Here is a 25,759-nt window from a genome sequence, read left to right on the forward strand (position 1 = left end):
TCCCAGTCAGTTACATAACAAACCATATACCTAGATGTACAGAGCCCACAAAACTAGCTCTACACTTAACTGACACCTTTGAGCCCTGGGACACAAGAACTGAAAGCAATCAGCAACCAAGCAGGTGACCCCATTGTCATGGGCCAAACAAGGGTCATCTATAAATCAAGGTCAGCAACTCTTTTATTCCAGATCCCTAACCCTAAGAATCCTAATCCACACTGCCAGCCCGTCCCTGTGTCATTTGTTGTTTCCAGATCTAGCTACATGATAATGACTGGGAGAGAGAACAGCTTTGGCACCAATGAACCTGGAGCACCTGCCAGCAGGGAACCAGCAGGGCTTTGAGTCCAGAGCCCTAACTGAGACCCTGTCACCAACCTTACTTCCTGTCATACCTAAATTAATGATAACTCTTTGGTTTACTTCTGGCCTTATACTATACCAACCTACCTTGTAAAATGCAGAAGTTCACCTAATGCTGTAAATTGCCCAAATTCCCCAGCTGCCTCAGACAGAGGAAAAACACCCATATTTGAGCCACATAAGGCACAGTCAGAGAAACAAACCCACTCAGTTAAGTTCTGAGTCCCCAAGCGAGCAAAACAAATTCTCTCGTTTTGGGGTATCAGCTGCTGACTCTCAAGTGCTTTAAATGCTCAGCTCTTGAGCAGACCATTTCCTTTAATAATAACAAATGGTTATAAAAATTCAGTAAGGATCATCTTCAGTAAGATCCTTCTGCAGTAAGGATCAGTGACTCATTAATTTTGATTTCTTTACATTAGCCATAGTTATGTGCATTCAGAGATTTGAATGGAACTGGAAGTCTTTTGTTTGTACATTCTTTGTCTGTTTTCAAGCATCCCAGAAGTTAAGTCATGTTAACGTGACACAAAATATACTTTACAAAACAAGATTATTATTCTGCTTTGCATGGTCCAGGGGAAACATAACGACCTTCACTTCCTGGAGACAGATAAAGGAGGTCTGAGAGCTGGCAGAAGACAACATATTTCAACAACAGTTTCCAAGTTAGGGATGTGAATTCCTGTCCAGGCATGCAGAAAATACAACTGGATGTTTTTTAGGATTAATGGAGAGACTACACTGAAAAAGAAGGTGGGAAAATGGCAGATTTGGAAGTGCTCAGCACACAAGAAAATCAGTCTGTTTTCATTAGTCATCTAAAATAGATTTTTATGAATGGAAGCCAAGGAAATTCTTGGATTCAAGATCATTCTGACAAATAGCACTGGATGCAGTTATATTTTAGGTCCTGAGTTTGCAAGCTGTGATACTCTCTCTAATTTAAATCCAGAGAAATATACTAAACTACAAAAATATCATTAGTCATCAGTGTAGAATGTGTGAAACAGTTTTTCAGGATGAGAACCTGTCATCTTTTAACCCAAAGTACCATGCAGCTGCTTGCTCACTCCACCAGCAGGATTGGGAAGAGAATCAGAAGGGTAAAAGACAGAGAACTCATGGGTTGAGATAAAGACACTTTAATAGGTAAAGCAAAAACTGCATACACAAGCAAAACAAAACAAGGAATTAATTGTTTCCCAAGGGCCGGCAGGTGTTCAGCCACCTCCAGGAGAGCGGCGCCCCATCACACGTAACGGTTACTTTGGAAGACAAAGACCATCATTCCAAATGTCCCCCCTTCCTCCTTCTTCCCCCCATGTGAGATACTGAGCATGACATCATCTAGTATGGAATATCCCTTTGGTTGGTTCAGGTCACCTGTCCTGCCTGTGTCTCCTCCCAACCCCCCATGCACTCCTAACTTCCTTGCCATTGTGGCCATATAAAAAACAGAAAAGGCTTTAGCTCTGTGTAAGCCCTGTTTAGCAATAACAAAAATGTCTCTATAGTATGAACCCTGCATTCAGCACAAATCCAAAACATAGCCCTGTACTAGCCACTGTGAAGAAAATTAACTCTACCCCAGCTGAAACCAGCACAGAACCACAGTACCTTGGAACCACAGCAATTCTCTCAGTCAGCATGTTTTAGGGCTTTCCTTGCCATGCTCCCAGCAATGCTTCCTCAGCCTCACACCGCTCACTGATGCCTGCACTGTCCCCAGCACTCCACTTTGGGTTGTTCCATAGCTGCCCATATTGTTAGAGCTCTGCCGGGAAAATCTGAACCTCACTGGTCCTTTCCTTATTGTTGTGGAAAGTGCTTTGTAATGCTCAAAGGAGAAATGTGAATGCTTTAGAAACGATTACTATTCAAGTTTCAAACAAAGTAAAGTACAGAAAAATTACAGAAAAGGTACACACTCCTTAACAGGATTAATGCACACATGTTACATGTCTACAAGACAAGCCAGAGGAGAGCAGTGGGCCGCTATGTGAGCTGGAGTTCAGTCCCCCTGTGGCATTAGGAGTTCCAGAGGCGATGCTGGGAAAGCCCTCTGTGTAAACCTCTTCATCCAGAACCAACTCTCAAACCAGACTCTTGGTTTTGGATACAGATAGAAAGCATTGGTGCTAAACTTTCCTTGTCACTTCTGAGAATTAAGAATAGATAAGAACAGCAAAATCTACCAAGTATTATAGTAAAAAGACAACAACCTACAGAAATTTGGACTTCTTTGTATATGAAACAGAGAACTTTTAAAGTGACCAGTTCCACCAAGATCCTTCTTTAAGCCCCAGATAAGCCAGCCAGTACAATTACAATTGCTTAACTGATACAGGCTCTGAAAAGAATTTAAGCATTCCAGCTTGGTAGGAAAGACAAGTCTCTGTTTTTATATTCTCAGCACAGAAACTTCCAGAGGTTACCACGGTATCTGTTACTTGGATTTCTATCAGCTAGCCTAGTCACTGAAGGAAGGATTTGAATATTCTGATGATGGATGGCCACTTAGTCTAAATCTGTAAGAACAAACCATGGTTACGGTACCTAACACTATTCAACCTGCACCTAACCTGCACAAATGTGTGGGTGACACACACAGGTTCTCAATTCTGTATCAACGTATACATCAAAAATAATGGAAAGGTAAATCACTAACAGTGAATCAGAAGGGCCACAATGCAAAAGTAACCTGCCATGTTCTTAGCCATGTTCTACCAAGAGAAATCTTACTCCATAGCAATGGAACAAGTACAGGGAAAAGGAAAAGGATTTTAGTTTCACAGAATGTGAGTGGTTCATTTGGCAGTTGTGGGTCTGAAATTCTTAAAATTATGTATGTTTTATGGATGCATAAAAACTGCATTGCAGTTAAGGCATTAGCACATCTGGGGTGCAGACTGATTTCAGTCTCAGGCATTCAAATAACAGATACAACATTCATATGCTTTCATAGGGAAATTATTAACAAACTGCCTTTCACAGTTTCCCAATCCAAAACACCTTACTGTATTTTGAAAGTTTACAGCAATTGATGCTGATAACTCACCCATGCTCTGGAAAGGGCCAACATCAAAATGCTGCAATTTGACCTTGGGTTCCAGCCTCTCCATCAAGAAGGGATCTGGCTCGCTATCTGTTCACTGTCTCTCTCTTTGGTCTTTATTTTTTCATACTTAGTAAAATTCATAAAGCAGTGACACTCAGCACAATGGAATTTTGTGGTGCACAATTCCCTATTAGACAGCCTGCAGTCTCATGAGTCATCTCAGCTCTTTCCACCACTGTCTGCCCAAGGTGTGGCACTCACAGCCCACTGGTTTAGAAGTAAAAAGCAGCTGAGATGAAAGAACCAAGACTGAAGTTAGGAAAAGCCCCTTCATCCTGACCAAAGGTGGATATAAGCATACAGACAAAACCTTGATTTTAATTTAGTATCTGTGCAACACAGTAATCCCATAAGGTAAGGTGAGGATTTCCCTGGGAAATAGCGATGAAGGGTGGTCTGAAACTGGCACAACCTGCTCTTCTCAACCTTTAGGTCTGTCACGGGCTGACACTGACCATGAAGTGGCAGGATATATTTGGGATTAAGTCCCCCTTTTCCATGTGACCTCTTCCAGCTGTATTTGATGCAGCTGAGATTGGGTTCTGGCCTTCAGAGAGAGTCTTGGGTTTCACATCAGCAGCTGAAAAAGAGTTGAGGGAACAACCACTTCCAAGACTGCTTGCAAAAGAGTGGTCTTACAAAGGAGTGGAGGGTAGGCTGTGTTTGGGGGATGGACTTTGGTAGTACAGAAGCATTTTTCTACTATTCCCTGAAAAAGGGGGACTGTAAGCTGTGCTTGCTTTTCCCTAGGACATACTTAGCGAGCAACACAGATGGACATTATCTATTTTTATGTATTTTAACATCTGTGTGGAAGGGATAGCCCACCAGTTCTTAATGGTAGAATAATTTGACAGTGATTTCAAAGGAGCATTTGGTGGGACAGTGAGTACAGACTGAACACAATTTCTAACATCACTAGGCAAGTGGACCAGGATCTTCAGTCACAGCCTGGTTCCTGCAGTACTTAGAGAGCTTCTTTCGTGCACTATACCAGGGCATGCAGGGCCATGACAAAAATTGCACAAATGACAGGTCTGTCTCCTTCACCAGCCTGAACGAAGTATATTTGACTGCTTGCTTCCTCACAGTCACAAGGAACCACATAAACAAACAAGCAAACATAGTACCTTTAAATCCACTGTAATTCTACTCTGCTAACATCTAATTACTCATTATAGGCTTGTAATCACTGGCACATAATCACTAATTATCTCTAGATTCACCACCTGTTTTTGCATCAGTGTGCTCTCCTGAAGCCACAGGTAGAGGGGTTGAAGGCAAGGACACTTTAGGTCTGCAATGGCTGATTAGGTCAAGTGCAACACCATGGAAACAAGAAAATCTCAGCTTAGTCCTCCAATTAATTTCTGGGAATAAAAGCAGGCACAGAGGAGAGTAGCTGGTGATCCCTAAGATAAACTGGAATGAGAGCGAGTCACAACAGCAGATCTGCTTGGAAGCAAGTCAGCATTTGCCATCACAGCAGAGGCCAAACACAGAGTAAGACCAGCCAATCCAAGCTTCACATCTTAGGGAAGATGCCATACAAGAAGCAGGGAACAAACAGGACCAGGTGAAAAGTGACTGATTTTGAGAGGCAGAACATGAACGCAGAGGAAGTGGGCTGACTGCTCTTGAAGTGAATCTGGTGGCACACATCTGGCAGAATATTCTGGGCTTCAAACTTACACAGAATGTGTATTTTCTTACATAAATCCATTCCATCCAGGCCCTAAGGGTCCATACCACACCAAGCCAGACAGCTGTTACAGTGGCTAAAATCTCACCATTCCTGAAACTGTGATCCTGAAGATACCCATTGACATGCAAACAACAGATGTCTACAAGTTTACTTAGTTGTTCCTAGAAATCTGGAGTTATATCTCTGGGTTGGTCCATCTTGATGAAAGGTGGCTGGAGCTCACCTGATGTGCAGAACCTCCAGAGTCACCACCCGTTCCTCCTTGTTAGATCAGGTGGGCCCAGTGGACTCTAGCCAGGCTGGAATACTTGGGGTTTCATACTGATGCCAAACCTGTGCTTCTGACCTTCTTGAAAACATTGCTTCTTCTGCCTTGTGAGAGCTTTATCTCTGGTGTCTTTTGACCCCAACAACTTTGTAACTGAGTGATTCAGTTTGCATCTAACTGCAAGGCCTGCAGTGCCACGGGAGTTCCTTCAATGCTGAGAAGATAGTAGTCTTTCTTTGGAGGACCTGGTGAGGGAGAAGGAGAGTCCAGATTCCCCACAGAAAAAACTTTCAGAATTCTTTTTCCACAGTTACTATTTCTTAACATTTTGACTAGCAGCTCATTTCAAGAGGAAAAATTACCCCATGTGTTGAAATACTGGAATTTTCCATAGGGTTTTGCTCAGCACTAAACAAATCTGGGAGCAAAAAGCATTACTGCATTTCAGAAATATTCTTGGAATAACTGAGCACAGAAGATTATAACTTCCAGCTGCTTATCGGATTTGTGGTCTCTGTTAGTATGACAGACTGGCAGCATGCTGAAGTCAGGCTGTGTGTGTTGCCTGAAGTTACTCCCTCCAACAATACAATAGCATTCTGCAGTAGAAATTACCACACTATTAACCCACTCTCCCTGTGGCTTTGACATGAAATACTGAACAAGCTTTTGACAGAGTCAAATGCTTTGCCTTTCTGAGTCTGAAGTGCTTTGGCTTTGGTAAAGGATTTCACCAAGGACAACATCCTGCACACAGAAGTTCCCCAGCGACTGATATGCAGAGCAGTCTGGAGGATTACAAAGGTCTGTCTCATCTTCTAACATGGTATGTCTGAAAGTTTAGAAACTTGAGTGTGGTGATGGAGGCATCAGCCACTGGCCCCCCCCAGCTGATTGAGATAGCAGGCTCATCAGTCACCTGCCCTTCATAAACATGCAATTTCTTGGAGAACAAAAGAGCCCACCCATCCCTGACCTCTGGTTCTAAATGTAAGTGGGACAATCATATTTTCTTGGCTCTTTCACTGTTTCTTCTGCATTTGTACTTAGCCTGACTTTCCCTGAGGCACATGAAAGGCAGTGCCAGGGGCTGTCCTGGCATTGCCGCAAGAATGATAGTAGAACACCCCTGTTTATCTGGCAGCCTCCAAAACAGGAAACATGCTTGTAAATCATGACTGCACAGTATGAGCAGGCAGCTCTAAGTTTGCATGAAACAAGACAACTAGAACTTACTTCATCATTGCAACTTATCATGCGTGTAATAAAGGGATGCAGTTTTATCAAATCCTGTAGGAATTAGAAGAAATCAGTGTTAACCTGCTACTACCACTGCCCTGCTGCTTCTCCAGCTGAACCCACAGACCTTAGAAGAAAACGAGCTACGAAAGCTGATATGCATTTATCCTGCTCACAATGTTATGTGGTTGTTACATCCTTTTCACACACAATCAAAGATATGCTGCCTCCAGACCCACAGAAAATCAGTGTAAAACCATTCTGTATGGATCTCACATCAAGGAAGGAAATGTCCTCACTCAGGACATAGCTCAAGCTTGTCAGCATTGGTGAAGGAAGGAGTCAAATCCCACCTAATGTCAACAGTCTGCTTCCTTCAAATAATACAAAATGCTTTGAGTCTAATGAGCATTGTAGTCACAGCTATGGAGCCTGAGATGTTTCCTGGTGTAATGAGCGACTTCCAGTGACACAGGAAGCATTACGTGAACAAGATGACATGATCTGGGACACGCTTCATTCTTTTAAACCATTTTCTATTTTTATTACTGATAGAATGATGTTGCACAAAGCATCTGGGAGCTGGGAACCAGCACAGAAGTTTGCCAGCAGAAGATGCAGAGTACTACCAATTAAGAAACTGCCCACTGCCCTGACAAATGGAAAATCAATTAGCAAAGCCATCAGAAAATACCCATCAGAGGACAACTGTGCCTTGGCAGTTGCAGGCAAGATGACCTAATTTGACTTCTCTGTCAATACCTTTGCTATTTGAATGATTCAGTTGGCAATTTACATTCCTCTTCAAACATTTAAAAGATAACAGTAAGTTTGACAGTCTCATGGAGAAAATGCTTGAGAAAGTTACACGACACCTTGTGCCTCTCACTAGATACTCTGTGGCTCGGGCTGTCGGCATTTAGAGCCTGCGATTCCCCACAGAGGCTCTGACGGGGACCCCAGCCGGTGCTCTGGCAGCAACCAATGAGGACAAAGAAAACCAGCACTGGGGTTTTGAGAGCACAGAACAAGGAAACACGCACCCCAGACAGGGTGATTATGTCCCATCTTATTAACTAATCCTTCTGCAGAAAGGGATTTGCTTAAAGACCACTTCCCAGAAGGCTGCATGATTCCCCCATTCATAACCAATGCGGCTCACCTTATAACATGACTGATTTCCATTTCTCAGTGTGCCTTAAACAGTTCTTACTCAACTAGAAAGACATGAATCAGGAGCTTGCCACTACAGAACTTCTCATAAAATAAATGCTGTTCTTTAGATAAGAAGAGCAGCCTATTTCTGTTCCTTCATTATACCAACCAGCAATGCCCATCTGGCGGGCTCAGCTCAGATTCCTGGCCCACGAGGACCAGCACTCCTGTTCTGGGGTCAGGATGTGAACCCAGCTCTTGAGCAAAGGAAACCCTTACAGGACTGACGGTTGGCTCTGATGGGTCCCGTGACAGCACAAAGCACATGAGCTCACATGCCTACCATCTCCATCTTCCCTGGGCTCAGGCAGGAGAAACAGCCTTCCCACTGGATCTCCTCCCTGATCTCTATCTTCCATCTACTTTGTACAGAGAAGTGAGAAGAGAGCTGGTTTGCCAGCAGGGTTTGAAATTGCACCACTCATGACTGTTTGCCTGAAAGACATTTTTGTCCATCAGCTTATAAACACATGATTTAAAGAAAAGAAAATTTACTTAACTATAGGGGGCAGACATTTTGTCATTGTATAATTAAAAGCTTCACATTTGATCCAAGATATACATATATAGAAATAAAAATAATGCATTCTGATGGGCTTGAAAGCAACCATGCAGTGAACACACACTGAACACAAACTTCCATTTTCATGGTATTCTTGAACTAGTAGCCTTACAACACCTAACAAAAAAGACCTTAAAAGTGAATGGCAATTTAAAAAGTAAAAATCAAGACTTGTCTTTTATAAAGTGAATGATTTTCATTGAAAGTGAGATTTTAAAGCCTTCACTTCCCAGAAGAGCCTCGTACTCCTTTACTGATGCAGATAATTTCAGTGCAACCATCTATGCAGCAAGGCACTAGGAAAGATAAACACTGGAATCAGGATTTAAATAAATATTGCTATTAAAGTACAGTGCTGAAACTTTGCACATTTGCAGAATCAGACAAAGGCCAGGCCCCGTTCCAGAGAATTTTAATTCCCCATAAAGTTGCACAGCCATACAGAGACGTCCCAACCAAAACAACGAGTTCACTCTAACTTAACTGTGGTTAGTGCACACAGGCACAAGGCAGCCTGCAGTGCAGGGGCACACTGTTCTTCCCAGGAAAGGCTCACTCCTCATGTGCTATTGCTTGGCCCTGAGGAGGCAGGGACTCAGCTCACCAGCCACCAGCTCTGAGATCAGCACATCCCACTCACGAGAGGGGCAGAAGCTGTCTGAGAGGGGGTTTCATCTTCTACTCAGTGAATCCCACTTGCAGCAGGAGGAGGATAAACTCCTTTATGCTAAGGCAGTCCCTTAGGAAGGTAAAGACCTGGTGGGCAGCCACTTTGTGTGCATTTGGTTGGCCAGTACTGGTGGTCTTGCTGCTAAGCATCCAGTTACAGAGGAGGAGGATTTGCCAGGAGAATAGGAGTAGAAAAAAACTCTAGAACAAACGTATTCTGGCTATTTGAAGGGATACTTCCTTCCCTAGCTGCCAGCCACTGCTGCTGCCCCTGCACCTGAAACATGACAGCACTGGGCTCTTCTCCTGGCACATCCTGGTCAGGCTTTGGTGCAGGCATGACACTCATGGTGCTGAGCATCATGAAGCCACAGTGCTGGGGCAGCTGCATATTAGAGTTCACGTAAGAACCCAAGAACAACCAAATGCAACCCTCTCTGGTGCTGCTTTAGAGAAAGAAAGGGCAGACACTGATGAGTATTTCACTGTGCTGTGTAACACAAAGCTTTTAAAGTAACTCTTCCAAGTTTGCAGACACAGTCAACATGTTTAGTGCATCCTCTCTTCTCCCAACTCTTTAGACCTGAATAATTAGTCAAAAATTCAAGTTACTGTAGATTATTTCACTTAGATGGAGAGAAAACGGACCCAGTTAATGACACTGGTACAAGTTCTGTTACAAAAGCAGACTGTTTCCCAGCGTGCAAAAGGAGGGAAATGGTCCCAAACCATTTCCTCCCACACAGCCTCAAGCCTTAGTCAGCCAATGCCCCGAGACTGCCTCTCCAGGCTTAATCACAGGGTCATTTTTCTCCATGATCGGTCAGGCTCATGCGGGTTTTCCTTAAGAACCACCAGTTCTTGGAGAGATAATGGCACTGCTTTGTTTTTACAGAAAAGGTTGGAAAAAGCATGACTGACAACATCTCGTAACATAAAAATGTAGTTTGAGAAATGACAGGATGTTGAACACAGGTACCATGTACACTTGTTCTAGATAAAGAAATGAGCACTTGGCAAAACAATTTTAGTCAAAGCTCCAGTTTTGGTGCTCACGATATATTGATATATTTCACAGGCTAGTACTGTTAAACAGCCATTAGCATTTGTAAGACCCAGTCTTGGCTGTCCCTTTGTCCTTTGGGCCTCCAGTACTTTTGAAATGAAGTTGCAACAGAGTTCTCAAAGCAACAGCTTAGACCAGCCAACACACGAAGCTTGTTTGTGCGGCCGGTCTGGTGTTTTTTGTGACAGGAACACCCGTGCTCGCGTTTGGAAGCAGTGAAGACTTTGTGCAGTGGATATCGCTTGTGTCTGGCTCTACCGTCCACCTAACCGCAGTGCCTCTGCAGGGACCACGGCCCAAGCAGAATGAGGTACGGCCCAGGGCTTGTGAGCAAACGCTGGTTTGTGGGCAGCGCCCACGCACCGGTGGGGGAAAACTGACACGCGGCTATTGCGGCTGCTGTCGGGGCTGCTGCCGATGCGTCCGGGCACAGCCCATCTACCGAGCGCCCGAGATGGTCAGCAGCGAGGCACTCCCGTGTGTCCGCTCCGTCCTCACGGCTGGAGCGTGCCGCGAACGCGGCCGGTGGCAGCTCCCCGCAGCGAGCCGGACAACCGGAGAACGCCGGAGAAGGCGACCCCGCGTCCGGCCGACCGGCATCCACTCTTGCCCCACCGCCCCTCAGCCTCACGTCGGGTCCGCCCCGCCCCGAGCCCGCGGCCCAGTCCCGCCCCGTCCCGCCCCGTCCGTCCCGTCCTGGCGGCGCAGCGGGGATGGCGGCGGACGGGCGGCGCGACGATGAGGAGCTGCCGGTTTACCTGGCGCGGCCCGGCTCGGCGGCGGTGCCTCGTCAGAAGCGCGGAGGGCTCTTCTGCAGCGTCGAGGGCGCCTTTGAAAGCAAGACCCTCGACTTTGGGGCACTGCGCGTTGGGCAGCGCCGCGCCCCGCCGCCCACCCGCCCTGGCCCCGACCCCGACCCTCCGCCCGGCGCGGCCCCCGGCTCCGGCCCGACCGCTGGCGACCTCCGCGCTGCCTCCGGCGAAGAGCGGCTCCAGGACCCAGCCCCCGCGGACGACGGGGTAGGGGCCAGCGGCGCGGCGGGGCTGGGCCGGGACCGGGGCAGCGGGCGCGGGCCCCAGGGCGGGGTCTCGGGGAGCGGTGCGGGGCCGCGGGTGGGTCCCGCCGCTGCTCGCCCCTGGGGCTGGCCCTGGAGGAGCCGCTGGTGGTGCCGCGGTGGCTTCTCCGCCCCGGCTTCCCGCAGCGTCCCCCGCCGCCCCCGCGGCAAGGCAGCGTCGCGGTCGTTCCCAGTGCGCGGAGCTCCGTCCGCCGAGCGGGATGTCGGCGGTCTGACCGCGGCACCGGGAGAGTCAGAGCCGCTGGCTTGGTTTGCTGCAGTGGCTCTTTTGTACTTGTATGAAAGAATACCTGCTCCCGCGCCACCCAACATGGAAAAAAAACCAAAAAAACCTGGGGGTTTTGGAGCTGTTGCTCCAAACCAGGCAGATCCTTATCTCTCACGGATACAAACCAGAAATACCGCACCAGCAGTGGGGGGACGGCACTGGAAGTGGCAGTGTTGAAGGTATCACCAGGCACAAAGTTTCTCAACTTACACCAAAGTGAAAGTGATAAACTAATCCATCGAGCTCCACAGCGTAGTCCTTCTGCTGGAGGGTGAGATGGCTTGCTGTGCTGGTTCTGGTCCTATTTGCACTAGCAGTTGGGCAAGAAGATGATTAAGTTAATAGTGTTGGGTGAATGTCATGGTTGGGATTTCAGTGGTCCCGTGGTTCATTTTTGTATCAGGCAAGTAAGGCCATTTGCTGCTGTTGGTCAATGAGTTTGTTAGGGGCTGAACTTTTTAACAGCTGTCTTAAGGTCACTCTTTTTCAACCGTGAACAGGGGCAACACCCCCCCGCCGTCCTTCCCCCCCCCCCCCCCTTTTGAACATGGAATGAAAAATCACCTGCATGTCGGCACAAAGAGATGGAGTGGTTGTCTTGGGGTTCTGCAGAAACTTCCACTTGGGCCTGGAGTGCAAACCCTGATAAACAGCAGACATGTGATCTGGAGGCCTAACCTCACCAGCTTGAACCTAGTGGAAGCACAGCAGTGAACTGTGATGACTTGGCCTGTCTTGGTTTCGGGGAAAAGCATCAGGCTGTCCTAAGTGTCTTCTGTAGGAATGTCTAGCTAGGCAATGCTTATTTTGAGCTGTCTTCATTGCACTTTAATTTCTTCAGCCTCTGCTTTTTGGTTTCTTACTGGCATGCTTCTTGGTTCCTGTTCTTGAGCTTTGCTCCTTTACAGCAGTTTTGCAGAGTCCGGAACAAAATTAACAGTATTCCTGTCAGTACCAACCTTGTCCACATGGTTTAAGTAGCAGCTGCAGAACTGACCACTATGTTAACAATTTAATGCTGCTGCTTGTTGGAAAAGAAGCTGAAGCTCCTGACAGCCTGTCTGCACGCTTTGCTGTGGGCTTTTCTTTATTAGCTGTGCCAAAAATTCAAAAAAGTCTTTTTCCCTTTTAAGGTCTTGTGTAGACCCTTATCTTTAGTGTTTTGTAGCTGAGGATTTCCTTCAGCTGCTCCTCTCTCCCTGATGATTTCTGCCTCTAGATTTCTTCCTCCAAGGCCTTCAGCTGATAAGCATCAGGAACCAAATCCCTTTTATCTGCACATCTTGCCTAAGAGGGTGGGCAACTTCATACATGTGTTTTTGTGTGTGCATGGCTAGAAGGAATTGTATGACTTGGTATTGTGACTTTCAAGCTTTGGGGTGTCCCAAAATAGGACAGTCCAATGGGAAATGAATTGTGCACACTGAGCCCCACTGACTGCAAAGGTATGGGGAATTTGCCTGTGTTGGACTCTGCAGACTTGGGACACACAAAGGCACTTTTGTCAAGGCAAATTGAACTTTGAATAATTTCACAGATTAAGAAACACAGAGAGAGTTCGAGTCATCTACTCTTGCCCAAGCAACTTGTTTATTAGAGAAGCTGAAAGCATGAGACTTGCCTGTGCCCAGGGCAACAGACAGAGATCTATCTTCTAATTTTTGCAGTGAACAGTTTCTTGGAAGTACAACAGACCAATACACCTTGTTTGTTTGTGGGGTTTTTTTGTTGTTGTTGTTTTGTGGAGTTTTTTGTTTGTTTTTTTTCCTATAATGACGTTAATTACAATTAAAGCACCAACATTTCTACAGGGAGACAACTGCAGTGAATAAATGCGTGGTGATAACACGTGGTGTCATGCAGCTGGACAGCATAATACAGACCCAGGCACATGGTCCAACCTCACTTTGTTTTATCACAGAGTCTATTGGAAGGACAAAACTGGGCTGTACATTGAGGTGCATTGAAGTCATAGTGGGGATATAGCTCAGAGCAGTTGGGAGCTGTGCCTTTGCTCTGTCAGTGGAGCTTTGAGCTTTGCGGTGGATTTAGGGACAGAGAGTGACAGTCGTTAGGGTAGGGGCCAGGGGGACTACTGTGGAGGCTGCGGCTATGGGGGGCTGCCTTCTGTGGGCTGGTGGGCTGCCTGGGGAACAAGAGATGTGCCTTTCAGGTGCTCTTTGCTCAAAGCAGGAGGTCCCTTTCCCTGCTACTAAGTTCTGCTGCAGCAAGAGTTGTTGTTGCACAACACTTAAGATTTGGAGGAACAACACTGGAGGGCCAGATTCAGTGCTGATCTGGCCTATTTGTAGAGACCATTTTTAACAAGAGTGATTTAACTCAGTGCAGGTTTTATCAGTAATAGCCAATGTGGACTCTGCCCTTGTGAAGTGTCCTGCAGTTTTCTTTTGAGAGTTGTCATGCTATTTGTTTAGCCAGAGTGGATTACTATGTTCACTTTACTATCATGAAGTAAAAAGAGAGTTTCTCTGGAGATCACAGACACCCTCCACCCCACAGACATCCTGTGGCCAGGTTGTTCACGGAGGGCTGGTGATGTGTGAACAGGTACTGGAGAGCTGCAGTACTGGGCATCTGCAGAGGCAACAGGGCTTTGAGAAGCAGAGAAGGAGCCTTACACTTTGTGCCTGGTGCCTGGGAAGGTCAACCAGAAGCCTGTAGAGGCCTCGTCCACGTCCCTCCTCACTGCTCAGCCGTGCAGAGACCCTGCATTTTCATCTTCCTGTCCAGTCATACAGGCAGGAGCACATGGTGCTAACCCCCAGATGTTTTGTCGGTCCGTCCTTCTGCGTGGTTCTGCAGCTAGGTTGTCATTTCCAAGGCAACTGGCTTGGAAACAAACATGGGATTGTGGCTTTACTGCAGGCTAGGGCAGCTCTGTTGACTGGGGAGGAATGGGAAAAGGAACGTAAGGGAAACTAGCAGGCAGTGAAAGCAGGTGAAGAGTTTGCCCCCTCCAGAAGACCAGCAGGAGCCAGTCCTTGGCTTTTTCCTGCAGTCAGCCACTGTCACACGTCTGATTGTGTGATACCAATCAATATAGATATCAACTTGTCATACACCCTGGAAATACAGGCAGGGCTGCCTCAAATGGAGAACAAAGCCTGGACTAACTTGATTCTCTCTTCGTTTTCCTGACACCTGTAAAATATGCTCTGACTTCAGCATTCAGCTTTTTGGTTTCCAATGCCAGTAATTTATAGCAGGAACACCAAGCCAACGGCAGTCTGTGCCTCACAAGGCAACTTGGCGCAATCTGAAGTTGCAGTTGTGCACTGCCTTTAGCACAGTTTAAAAATCCTGAATTTGAGGATGGGATCCTAAAGCACTTTGATAGCATTAATTCATCACCTCAGTATCACCCCATTGAGCATCTGTGTTTTGGTTTTACTTGTTCTTTTTATGAAAGAATAATTTTGAGTTACATTATTTCTGTTACTTTTACAAACAATAGGAACAAACCCAACCACTGAACTAGCTCTCACAAAACAAATACAACAGGTAAACTTGTGTTACAGTTCATGGAGTTGAATGCTAAATATTCAGGTCTTTATTGAAAAAACTCCCACAGGTATGTGTTTGTGTTTTTTAAGAAATCTGATGCCTGAAGCACAGCAATAAGAGTCAGTTCTTTGGCTGCTCATGCTAGGACAGAGGTTATTGCCAGCACTTACACAAAACTGCTGAGTTTGTTATCCCACCCCCCTGTGTAAGAAGACAGATATTGGATTTCATGGGAATTATGCAGTAGGCCTAGATTTCCAGAGAAATTAGGGATTCAGTTGAAGAGTTCCTGCTTGCTGCAAAGTGCTTGTGTTTTATCACAAAACTTACCCTAGCATGGAAGTAGTTTGATTTTTCACACTGTCTTGTGGCAGTAGTCATTGGTTTCCTTCTGTCCTCGTTCTCAGCTCAACATGGTCAAGGCTTTGGAAATGGCTGGCCCCAGTGTGTGGGCAGTCCAGGGGGAGCAGGGAGCTGGCTGGCAGGAGTGGCCTCTGGGGTACCTGGCCACTTCATCTGGGGCACTGAGGTGGGAGGCCAATCCTGCAGTGCCAGAGCTTTGCTATGGTGCTATGAGTGTTATTTTGGGCTGATATGATCTTGAAAACCTTATGCTCTTCCCAGGACATGTTGGTCTTTATGGAATTATTAAGCAGGAAAGAAACTGGGTTTTGCAGCCAGGTGTAAAAGAGAGAGCCAGCCCCGCATTGACGCAGCCTGTTCTCAGCCGGCTTGAAGCAGATATCCCCAGGAACATGGCAGGGGCTCAGGGCAGATTGCTGGCATGACCTGCCAGAGGAGGGTTTCTGTTGGTATCTTTCTTTAGTGCCATGACCCCGATGTTGAGAGGGATTCTGGTCTGGTGGTTTAAAAGGGGCTCATAAGCAGGGCAAGGAGTTCTTTTCTACATCCATGATAGGGTTTATAATGCTCTTTACCTTTGTAAAATAATACCCCAGGAGACTTGTTTAAAATGAAAACCCAGTGATATTTTTTCTCCACATTGAACAATTAATAGTAGAAAGTGGCCATGGTACATTTTAGGGGAGCAGTGGGCCTAACCAAGCATGCCATGAAGTACCACATGCAAGATTCTCTGGTGATAGCCCATTGTAGCAGGTAGGAGAGGTGATGCTTTTTTTTATACTGTATATGTTTTCTGAGGTTGTCAGAAAACACAGAAAGGCCTCACCTGGTTTTTCATCAGGAAAGAGCTGTTTCCAGGAGCAGCTTCCAGCGTTGCTGCGATTAGCTTCTCCTGTGGTCCGCAGGCCAGCTGTGGGCTCACTCAGTGCTCTGGTGAGGAGTGCCACAAGGAAAACACCTGCAGCAGGACATGGCATCAGTGATGCAGCAGCATCTCTGTTCTGACATGGCTGGTGAGGCCCAGCAGGGTACGAGGGGCCTCTGTCCCTGTCACACCACAGTAGGATGAGGCAGAGGGATGAAGTGGCATCTGTGGTCCTGACATGGGTGTTGGAGAGGTGTCACTTCTTGGCAGGCAGTAGTCAATCCACAAACATATTTCGGGAGCCAAACTAACTGCATGAGCCATGTGGACGTGGTTCTTGTTCTCACAAATTTGTGTGACATTTGAAATTTGCAAGACAAGGCTCACTGCTTTCTCATTTGGAAGAGGCTTTGTTGTTGGAAACTCCTCTAAACATTTTTTATTAACATAGTTAATATTTTTATTAACATAGTTTAAAGTGTCAAATGCAAACTTCAGTAGGTTTAAATTGAAATTAAGCATTGTGGTTTGGCTGCAGCAAAATAGTTGGTTCTGTCCAAAATAATCTTTTCCTTTTCTTTTTATCTAAGATGTTAGTACCTCCAGCAGGCCAGAACTGCGTGACTCTGCCTGCCCAGACTGGAGAAGTGTTTGTCTCCAATATGTGCAGCCACAAGGTGGACCAGCTTTTGGGGGCTTTTGTTTCCCAATGGGTGGTGCCTTGCCAGATGCTGAGACATGGCTCTTTCAGGAGGATTCAGTGCAGTCCTGAGGTGGTCACTCAGAGTTGTGCTGCCCTGCTCAGGGAGGGCAGGGGGTGCTTTGTGGTGCTCATGCTGCTTTCCTTTTGCAGGAAGGTTTTTCTTGCCATCCTGTCCAAGCAGCTGAAGTCCCACAGTGGCTGGGCAGTGGCCAACTGGTGGCACCCTCCGCACCAGACACATAGGTTGAGGCAGCCAGAAGAAGCGGAGCACTTGTGTTTGAAGGGAGGGGACCCTGAAATGATCTTGGCCCTGTGTGCACCCTGTTAGCTGGGATGCCTGCACCGGAGTGGGAGCTTGGAATTGGTTTGGCAGATATGGTTCCACAGGAAAATTGCGTGGGGCTTAAAGGGAGGGTGCATGACTTGTTTAGCGGGGAGCTGTCTGCATCTGTGCTGGAAGTGACTCTTCTCCCGTATCTTTAGTGACCTGAAAGAAGAGGTACAGCATGTGTGCTGTGATGTTGTGAATATCAGTTGGGAAGGGACCATCCTGATGTGGTGTGGAAGGCTCAGAGACATGAGCCAGGAGGGACAAAAAGAGATTCAGCTCAAAAGTACAAGCAAACAGACCTAGGGAAAGACTGTAAAGTGTTGGTGCCATTGCAAATGGCAACAAAAACAGGGAGGTGTTGTGATGAGACCCAGAAAAGTAATTTCCTATGTGTGGTCTGCTCTTCAGAGATGGTCCAGGTGAGAACAAAGCTGGTCACTGACAGCCCTAATCATGAGGAAAACCATGGCGGAGACCATCCGGAGCTACATGTGCTCTGTTGCTTTATTTCAGGCAAAAGATTTCCCTACATGGACATCGTCACCTCTGCTAAGAGGTGGAAAGCAGAGAAGGTTGATTTTTCTGCCGGGGAGCAGTTGTTGCAGGTGGCTGGAGTAAATGGGAGAAAGAAACAAAACCCAAACATGTCAGCAGACTTCCTGGAGACAGGGCTGAGAAGCTGGAAATTACAGCTGGACTTTGGCTTGTTCAGCTGGGCTGGCTCTCGGCTGTGGGTTCGATCCAGCAGCATCTTTTCCATTGCCCTCCTGGGAACAGCTGAGCTCCATTTTACAGCACATAGATTTGAATCCAGTATCAGATGTTTCTGTACAGCTCGGGGCGGGGGGGGAGTCATACTAAGCAGAGGGTTCAGACCTTTCTAGTTCTTGCTCTGCATGTTAAAGGGAACTAGATGGATGCCTGTGTTTTAGGGACTCAGGCTGACCCATCTGTGCTGGGATGGAACTGAGTTGTTCCAGTAGAAATACAGAAGCTCTTGTGCAGCCAAAGCTCATGCCACAAAAGGAGCCAAGAGTGAAGTGGGAGCCATGTCCCTGCAGACTTGGCATTGGCATATTGCCAGGGATGGCCTTCTGGGTGAGCAGGCTCTTCCAGCCCAGGTGCAGCAGGAAGAGGGAGGGATGCCATGGCCTGCAGCATGAACATTTCCATTGTGCCTTTTGAGGGAGGAACTGGAAAGAGGTGATTTCTCCAGCAGAGCTGTCAGGGGTGAAACCTGTCAGCTGGTCACTGCTGCTGCTGGCAGCAGTGCTGAACAGAGGGACAGGGGCCCCAGCAGTGACCAGTCCCATAGTGTGCTGGGCCAGCCCCCACAGCTTGCAGCTCCCTCCCAGTCCTGGCCTTGTAATGGTCACTGAGCCAACTGAGCCCCAGGAGAGGAAAAACACTTGTTGAGCCTCCCAGCTCAAGGGCACTTCATTGCTCTGCAGGATCAGGCTAAAATTGAATTTATTGGCCTTGATGCAGCAGTCACTTGTGTACACATATTAGTGTGTTCCATTTGACATGTTTGGTTTCAACATCATTTATTTCTGGCAAAGAGAAGAAACAACCTCTCCCTTGCCAGGACACCTTCTCTTCATGCCTGTGGGATGCAGGAACTGTTCTGGGTGCATGGGACTTCCCACTTTGGTGCAGGGATGGTGTTTCTGTCCCTTGGATTCACTGCCTCTGAGGTAACTCAACCCCTGAAAACTCATCTGCTAGGAGAGCAGAAGGGATGGTTCCATGCAAAGAGTATATATGGGGAGGAGGAGATTGTATGCATGGGGACAGGTTGGCCTGGCAAATCTGCTGAACATTATGATATTTGAGCCCAGATTGTTTCATGACTGGTGATATTCACTGAACATTGGTTGTGCCTGTGTAAGACCCACTGGTTACAGACACATAGGGCTGGTGGGATCTGCTTTTGTCCTTTGCATTAGAGCTGGGTCCAGGAGCCTCCTGGTCGCCACAGAGGGGGTTTGAACCAGGCCGCTGTGTGCTGGTGGGCCACAGTCAGAGATGGGTCTGTTTTGGTGCCAAAGTCCTTGCAGCAGCATGGGCCTTCTATTCTGTGTTCACACCACTGGTGCTCCTCACCCTGCTCCTGTCACTTGTGGCTGTCCACAAACATCTGCTGCCATGAGGAGGTTTTGAGCTCTGAGGATTGCCATTTTAAGTAACTTTCAAATTGACCATGTTTCTCATAGGGGATATTTTGAAGCATATGAGTAGGGCCTCACACACTGCACCTGGAAGAGATCCTATGGAAAAAGTTTTTTTCTGTTTTGAATGTTTGGGCCCAGGGCAGGGTGTTTGATTGTATTTGCACGAGTGTCACATAGCAACCGTGAGGAAAGCACATCTCTTCAAATGAGGGGTCTGAAGTCACTGTGGCTGGCCAGCATCCAGGGGGCTGATGCAAGCTTGACTCTTGAAACTGTCCAAGTGTTGAAGTCAGCAGCATCTGCATAGTCATTTATCTATTAATAACTAATTAACTGCTGCTCTTTCCGTTACTGAATCTAGACAAAGTTAATGTGGCACCACCAGGCATGGGGATACTCATAAACTTTCCAGAAAATGCGTGAGTGAAGTTTTGAGAGGTTAGGTGATAGAAGTTGAGGCTCTTTCTCACCTCCCAGCCCCTGCCAGTGTAATTTCAGTAGAGACCGGGACCTGTTCTTGAAGCATTGCAGTCACGTGACAAGAGCAGTGCGATCTGGTACCTGATCTTCTCCTCACAGGCTTCTTAGTTGCAGAGGCTCTGGCACAGCACTGCTCCCCCATTCCCTGCCTGGTGCTTGCAGACATCCCCTGCCCATGGATCTGCCATGGAGGGGAAGTTTCCAACCGTCTCTTGCTGACTGCAGGGGTACAGCAGCTCACCAGCAGTGGCATAGGAGCTGGGACAGGCAAACAGAAAGGCCAAGCAGCCCTTGCAATTAGTCAATATTCTCACAGTCCTGGTAGTAGTAAGTAAGTTGTTGAGCATCTGCTGACTTTGACTTCAAACTGGTGAAAGGTTTTTGGGTTTAGAATCCAGTAAAACTATCCAAGAACTTCAGCAGAAGCACACAGAATAAGAGACTCAGTGGGTAATAAAAGCTTTAGGTTGGGTTCCTGCAGAGCACGTGGTACTGACAGTCCACACTGCTGTCACCCACTTCTCCCAGGGCTTTGTAGCAGTCACAGTTGGCTGTAGTGTCAGGGGTTGTGCTGTGAGATGGCTCTGCGTGTGCATGCACTGGTGAGCAGGGTGCTTGTCAGGCCCCTGATGCTATTGTTAGGTTCTAGTTGAGAAAGCAAACTGGAGAGAGGGTTTGGGTGTTGGTCACCCAGGTCAGATGTCTTGTTTTTCTGACAGGAAGTAGAAATTGGATTTACAGCACTGTCTGTGCCAAGTGTGGCTGGAAGATTTTCCTAGTGGAGCTGCCTGGCAGCAGGATCTGTAGGAACATCTTGCTGATGGTGTTCAAAGCTCTGCACGTGAGTGGAGTCACAGCTGGCCTGGAAGAGAAAGCAGGGTTCAGGCTGGCCATGTTTCTTAGGACCTGCTGGAAGCACAATGGATTGTGGCAAGCAGGAATGGGTAGACGAGTTCATCCCATTGTGGTACAGCTCTTGCTGGTGTGGTCCTGGCCAGCTGTGGGCCAGGCTCAGCATAATCTGTTTCAGCACACACTGGGTACTTGTAAACAATTCCACCATTTAAACCTTCCTACCAAAGTCACAGGAGAGGAAAGGGAAGAAGTCCTTGCCAGCACTCATAGTGTTTGCATGGCATGTAGGATTCCCGAAGCCAGTTGTGTGGTGTATTTTATTATTTTTTAATGTTTCCAATTCCTGTGCATGTGAAAGAAAGTTTGAGGTGATACAGGTGCGTGCCAGCAGCCCGAGACAGCCTGGTCTGTTACAGACCTCGTTCATTGTACTTGCCAGTGTTACATGGAAAGTCTTGGCCAGCACAGAGCCCTGGTTGTGGCTGCTCCCGTGGGCTGTCCCTGCAGGCTGGATGCAGACGCAGACTGGGCAGCGTCGGTGCCCGGGGTCGGTGCCGGCACCTGCCGGGCGGGGCGGGGCGGGGCGGGGCGGGGCGCGCCCTGCTCGGGGCCGGGGCGCTCCCTGGCGGCGGCGGGCGGCGCGGTGGGCGGGGCGGGCAGGCGGCCGTCCCGGTGCGGCGGGCGCGGGCTCCGTCTCGCCTTTGTGAGGAGCGGCGCGGAGGCAGAACGGGCGGCGGCGGGTCGGGCCGAACCGGGCGGCGTCATGTCGTACCAGGGCAAGAAGAACATCCCGCGCATCACGGTGGGTGCGGCGGGCGGCCGGGACAGGGCGCCCCGTGGGGCGGGGGGGAAGCTCGGTGCCGGCGTCCGGCGTTGCGGGTCGGAGCGGGGCGGCGGCGGCGCGCAGACAAAGAGCCGCCGCCTGCGCAGGTGCCCCGGCTCCGCCGGTGAGCTGAGCTGGGCAGAGCCCGCGGCCCCGCGGGCGTAGCCCGGGCTGGAGCGTCAACGGCGGCCGGTGCCCGGCGGTACCCGATGCCGGTGGGGAGTTCCCCCCGGGCGGGGCCGGAGGGGGCGGGCGGCTGCCCCGGCTTCCCGCAGGGCGTTCCCCCCTCTCGGTGTCCCCGCCGAGCAGCTCCTCGGTCTCGCCGTATCAGGTGCGGCGGTGCCGCTGCAGCGCTCAGGGACCCGTCTTCCCCGGCCCGCCCGGGAGAGGGGGCGGCTAGGGGGTTGGCCCTGAAGCTGCAGGAGCCCCGGTCCCACCGGTATCCTGCCGTGCCGCTCCCTCTGAGGCTTTCCTGCTCTGATCTCTGCTGTGGCAGCTCTCTGCTCCAGGGCTCGCCCTGCGGAGGCCGCAGAAGGCTTGCTCCTGGGAAGGCAATCTGGTCTTTCATCTTGTTGGTTTTCCACTGGCTTCATGTAGCTCCTGATTTTTCTATTGAGGACAGCTCTGGTCCTCTGAAGAAAAAGGAAAAGCAAAGCACTTGACTTCCATTATTCTTTTGCATGTACAAATGTGAACAAATGCTCCCAAAGAAGCAGTAAGATCTCGACCACTGTAAAGAGAAATTCCTTTGTGAGCCTAGATTCAGTTGCTTTCACAAGCAGTAATATAGCTTTACACATTTTGCCTTTCGTGTATCCTTAGACTGCTATGAAGACACCCCAGCTGCTGCTGTAGGTGGGATTTCTCCCATTCTCTGGGGCTTTTTCTTTACTATATGCTTTATCAATATGCAGGGCTTGTGCCTGCTCCTCTGGTATCCAATGGGAGCTCTCTCACCTCAGTGGTAACAAAATCTCCCAAGCTGCTTGATTTATCCCTATTAAATCTTTTCCTTTTCTGCTGAAGCTGAAAATGCTGCAGGCATATGGTGTCTGTGTCACTGATGTTACAGGTAGCTCTCTCCTCTGACTTCTACAGCTTGAGGATGACCCTCCATAACTCACTGGCCCTATTCTGCAGCATTATCATATTCTGGCTGGACTGGAAGACATGGCCGTGGAATTCTGGTCAAATGATCAGGGGACTCAGAGGCGGCAATGAAGTGAAGTCAGGTGGTGGGTGGCCTCCTCTGTTTTAGTATGGAGTGGCAGAAATAAAAGCTCAGCTCCAGTGTCTCCTTTTTCACCGATTGTGCCCCCTCCCTGGACACTGTTGACATTGTTTATTCCTCCTTTCTAGATTTCTGCCCCAGAATCTTCTTGCATGTCAGTACAGGTAGCAGCTGATGGGGATGGTAGATTGTCACCTAAGCTATGTTTGTTAGTAGAGAGAGGTCTGAGAGTGTGTTCTCCCATTACCTTTAAAGCATCTAAAGCATTGTATTTGAGGTGGGGGAGTACTGGAGCATGAGAGCATACAGACAATAATAGAAGCCGCTTCCCCAGGCAGGTAACTCACCTTTAGATCTCAGGGCTGATAGCACTGAAGCAGGGACAGAGCTCACAAACAAGAGGAGCAGTGCCTTCCTTGCTTCTGTCATTCCAGCAATGGGCAGGTTGGGCTTCCATGAAGGATAGATTAGAAAACTGGGTATCTGTACTTCCAACAGCTATTGTTTCAACTGCCTAATGTGTTTCTGGAGATGCAGAAACACTCCCTCCTGGTTCCTCTTGTACTCAGCAATGCTGCAGTCAGTATTTGTAGTTGGTTTCTGCCAGTAACATCTGAAAAACCACAGCTTGCCTATTGTGTCTGTTTGCAGCAGTTTCTTATGTTTTCTAGGACAGCCATTTTAGTGGAGAGGCCAGCATCACGAGTGACTGGTGCATATGTTAGTGTGAGATAAATTTCTGTGCAAATTATTCCCAGCATGAGTTGTAAAAAGCCTGGTCAAAAGCTGTGTGTGACAGCATGACTGTAGTCATTGATGGAAGACTGGGAAGTACAGGCATGTCTGTCAGTTGCGCAGAGGAGAAAACACTGGGAGGGGAGGTTAGCCAAGGCTTTGGCTTTCTCAGTGATGGCTCCATCAGCTTGGTATGGATGTGTTGCTCTTCACTGCCTCATGTTGTGCACCATGCATCAGAGACCACTAAATGTGGTATTACTTTCCACATGTGTGCTGATGCTGGGGTGTCCAGCTCAGGGGAATAGTAATTTCAGATCTTGTGTGTCTGTTGAGAGACTTTTTATTGGTTCCTTTTTTTTAGCTGTTTGGAAAAGTAATCAAAGTATTTCCTCTCCTGCTGTCCACAGTATGTTTTTCTGCAGAAAGAGAGGTGGAAGACTAAAATCTTGTCCTGATTTCACAAAATACCTGTTAACAGAACTGTTGGCTGAGTCAAAATTACTCAGTCTTTGTCCTTTTGTCATAAAATCCTTTCCTAGGCCAGGTAGACCGGAGATCCCATATTTTTTTCTTGTTGTGAGCCATGCCCTCCCCAATCCCCCTGCAGGAGCCCACATACACCATCTCTGTGGTGTCTCTGCCCCCTCTAAAAACAAGGAGATCTGTATTGGGATGGCCAGTATGTTATATCAGGTACAAGTGGGGAGGAAAGCCTCAGTTGCTGACTAGACAGATTTTGGTAAACTGGTAGCTATCGGTATGTCAGTTCTTAGCCACAGACCGTGGGGAATGTAGCTGGCAGCTAACTATCTCTCCCTGTGACTCTAGCCAGGGGCTCTTCCATGCTGTTGTGTGGTACGTTAGTAAGGAGGAAACATGAGCTTCTGATAAAACACCACTGCAATTAGTGTCTCTTCTTTTACAAGGGAAAAAGCAGTAAAACCATACACCTGCTTCTGTGCTTCCCTAATTATGCCCTTGTGCTTTGTTAACGAGGTGAACACTGTTCTTGGCTGGGTTCAGCAGCCTTCTGGAAGTGCTGCCTGCCTTTCTTTCTGCAGCATCACTCTGAAAAATGATAAGAGACCACCTCATAGTTTGGGGTCTCAAAATGACCAGATAATGCTTAAGGGCATCAGGAGCAGAGTGTGGGCATGAGGGAATGGGTAGTGGGTTTGAAGGCTTGATCCCAAATGCAAACAGGCAGAGGGACAGGGAGAGTTCTGCATAAAGGCTTACCAGCATGGAGAGGTGTTGAGGGCTGGTGGTGAATCCAGAAGGTTTTGGCAGAGCTGAGCTGGATGGAAGTTCCTGTCTTGTCCTCATAGGCATCCCTTGTGCCTGCAGAAATTGATCCTCACAGAAAGCACCACACCGGTGACAGATGAGCTGTCACTGGCTGCCTGAGTACTTTGGAGGCACTGTCAGCAGTGGAGGTCAGGCCAATGACAGGTCAGCACCAGCGGTCAGGCAGAGCCGCATGCAGCCACGGTCTGCACAGCATCTCACACTCACTTCGGTGCCCTTTGCCCAGAGGCTGTGCTGGGCAGTGGCCAGGGCTCAGGCACTGGCTGCTCCCTCCCTGGCCATGCCCTCGTGGCTCCTGATGCAGGAGGGCTTTTCCCGCTGCTGACAGTGGCTGATGAAACAGCCTGACCCTGTCTGGCAGGAGCCGTGGTGGGCGTGCAGAGGCACAGTGAGCCCTGATAGGGGAACAGTGCATTTATTGTGGTCTGGGGCTGCTCTGGTAGCATGCGTTGCAGAAGCCTGGCTATTAAATCAGACTTGTTTCCTCATAACTGTTTCATTCTCTTCCTTTCTTCTTCCCCTGCCTCTTGACACCTGGGTGCACTCCGGAAGGATGCCAGAGCCTGTAGGCGTGTCACTTGGATTTTCCTTATCAACTCTGTTGCATTTTTTCCTTGCAGTCAGTGGGTGGGGGCTGGTGCAGTTCCTTCACTGTGGAGTAGGCATGATGGGTTCTAGCAGTGCCTGATCTCCTGAGCGGATGCCTTGTTTGTGCTTCAGCCGCTGTGGATCTCTCAATTTTGTGTACTAAGAGAGTTAGCACTGAGCAGCCCTTCACATCTGCCACAGAATGACCACTTGTGAGT

General features: G+C 48.3%; 1 protein-coding gene across 2 annotated transcripts in view; it reads left to right on the forward strand.

Annotated features, from left to right (window-relative positions):
* The first annotated feature begins 10,889 nt into the window (after positions 1-10,889).
* DPYSL3 (dihydropyrimidinase like 3) overlaps positions 10,890-25,759 on the forward strand; it is a 31,452-nt gene continuing 16,582 nt past the window's right edge. The window contains exon 1 of one of the 2 annotated variants that reach the window (XM_069028894.1): positions 10,890-11,230. In XM_069028894.1, the coding sequence (XP_068884995.1) occupies positions 10,925-11,230 (306 nt within the window). In that variant the 5' untranslated portion in view covers positions 10,890-10,924. Of the gene's footprint in view, positions 11,231-21,538; positions 21,656-25,759 lie in introns of those variants that run through there. The other variant, XM_069028895.1, reaches the window with a different exon arrangement.

This window comes from Aphelocoma coerulescens, chromosome 13 (assembly GCF_041296385.1).
Source record: "Aphelocoma coerulescens isolate FSJ_1873_10779 chromosome 13, UR_Acoe_1.0, whole genome shotgun sequence".
Lineage (NCBI taxonomy): Eukaryota > Metazoa > Chordata > Aves > Passeriformes > Corvidae > Aphelocoma > Aphelocoma coerulescens.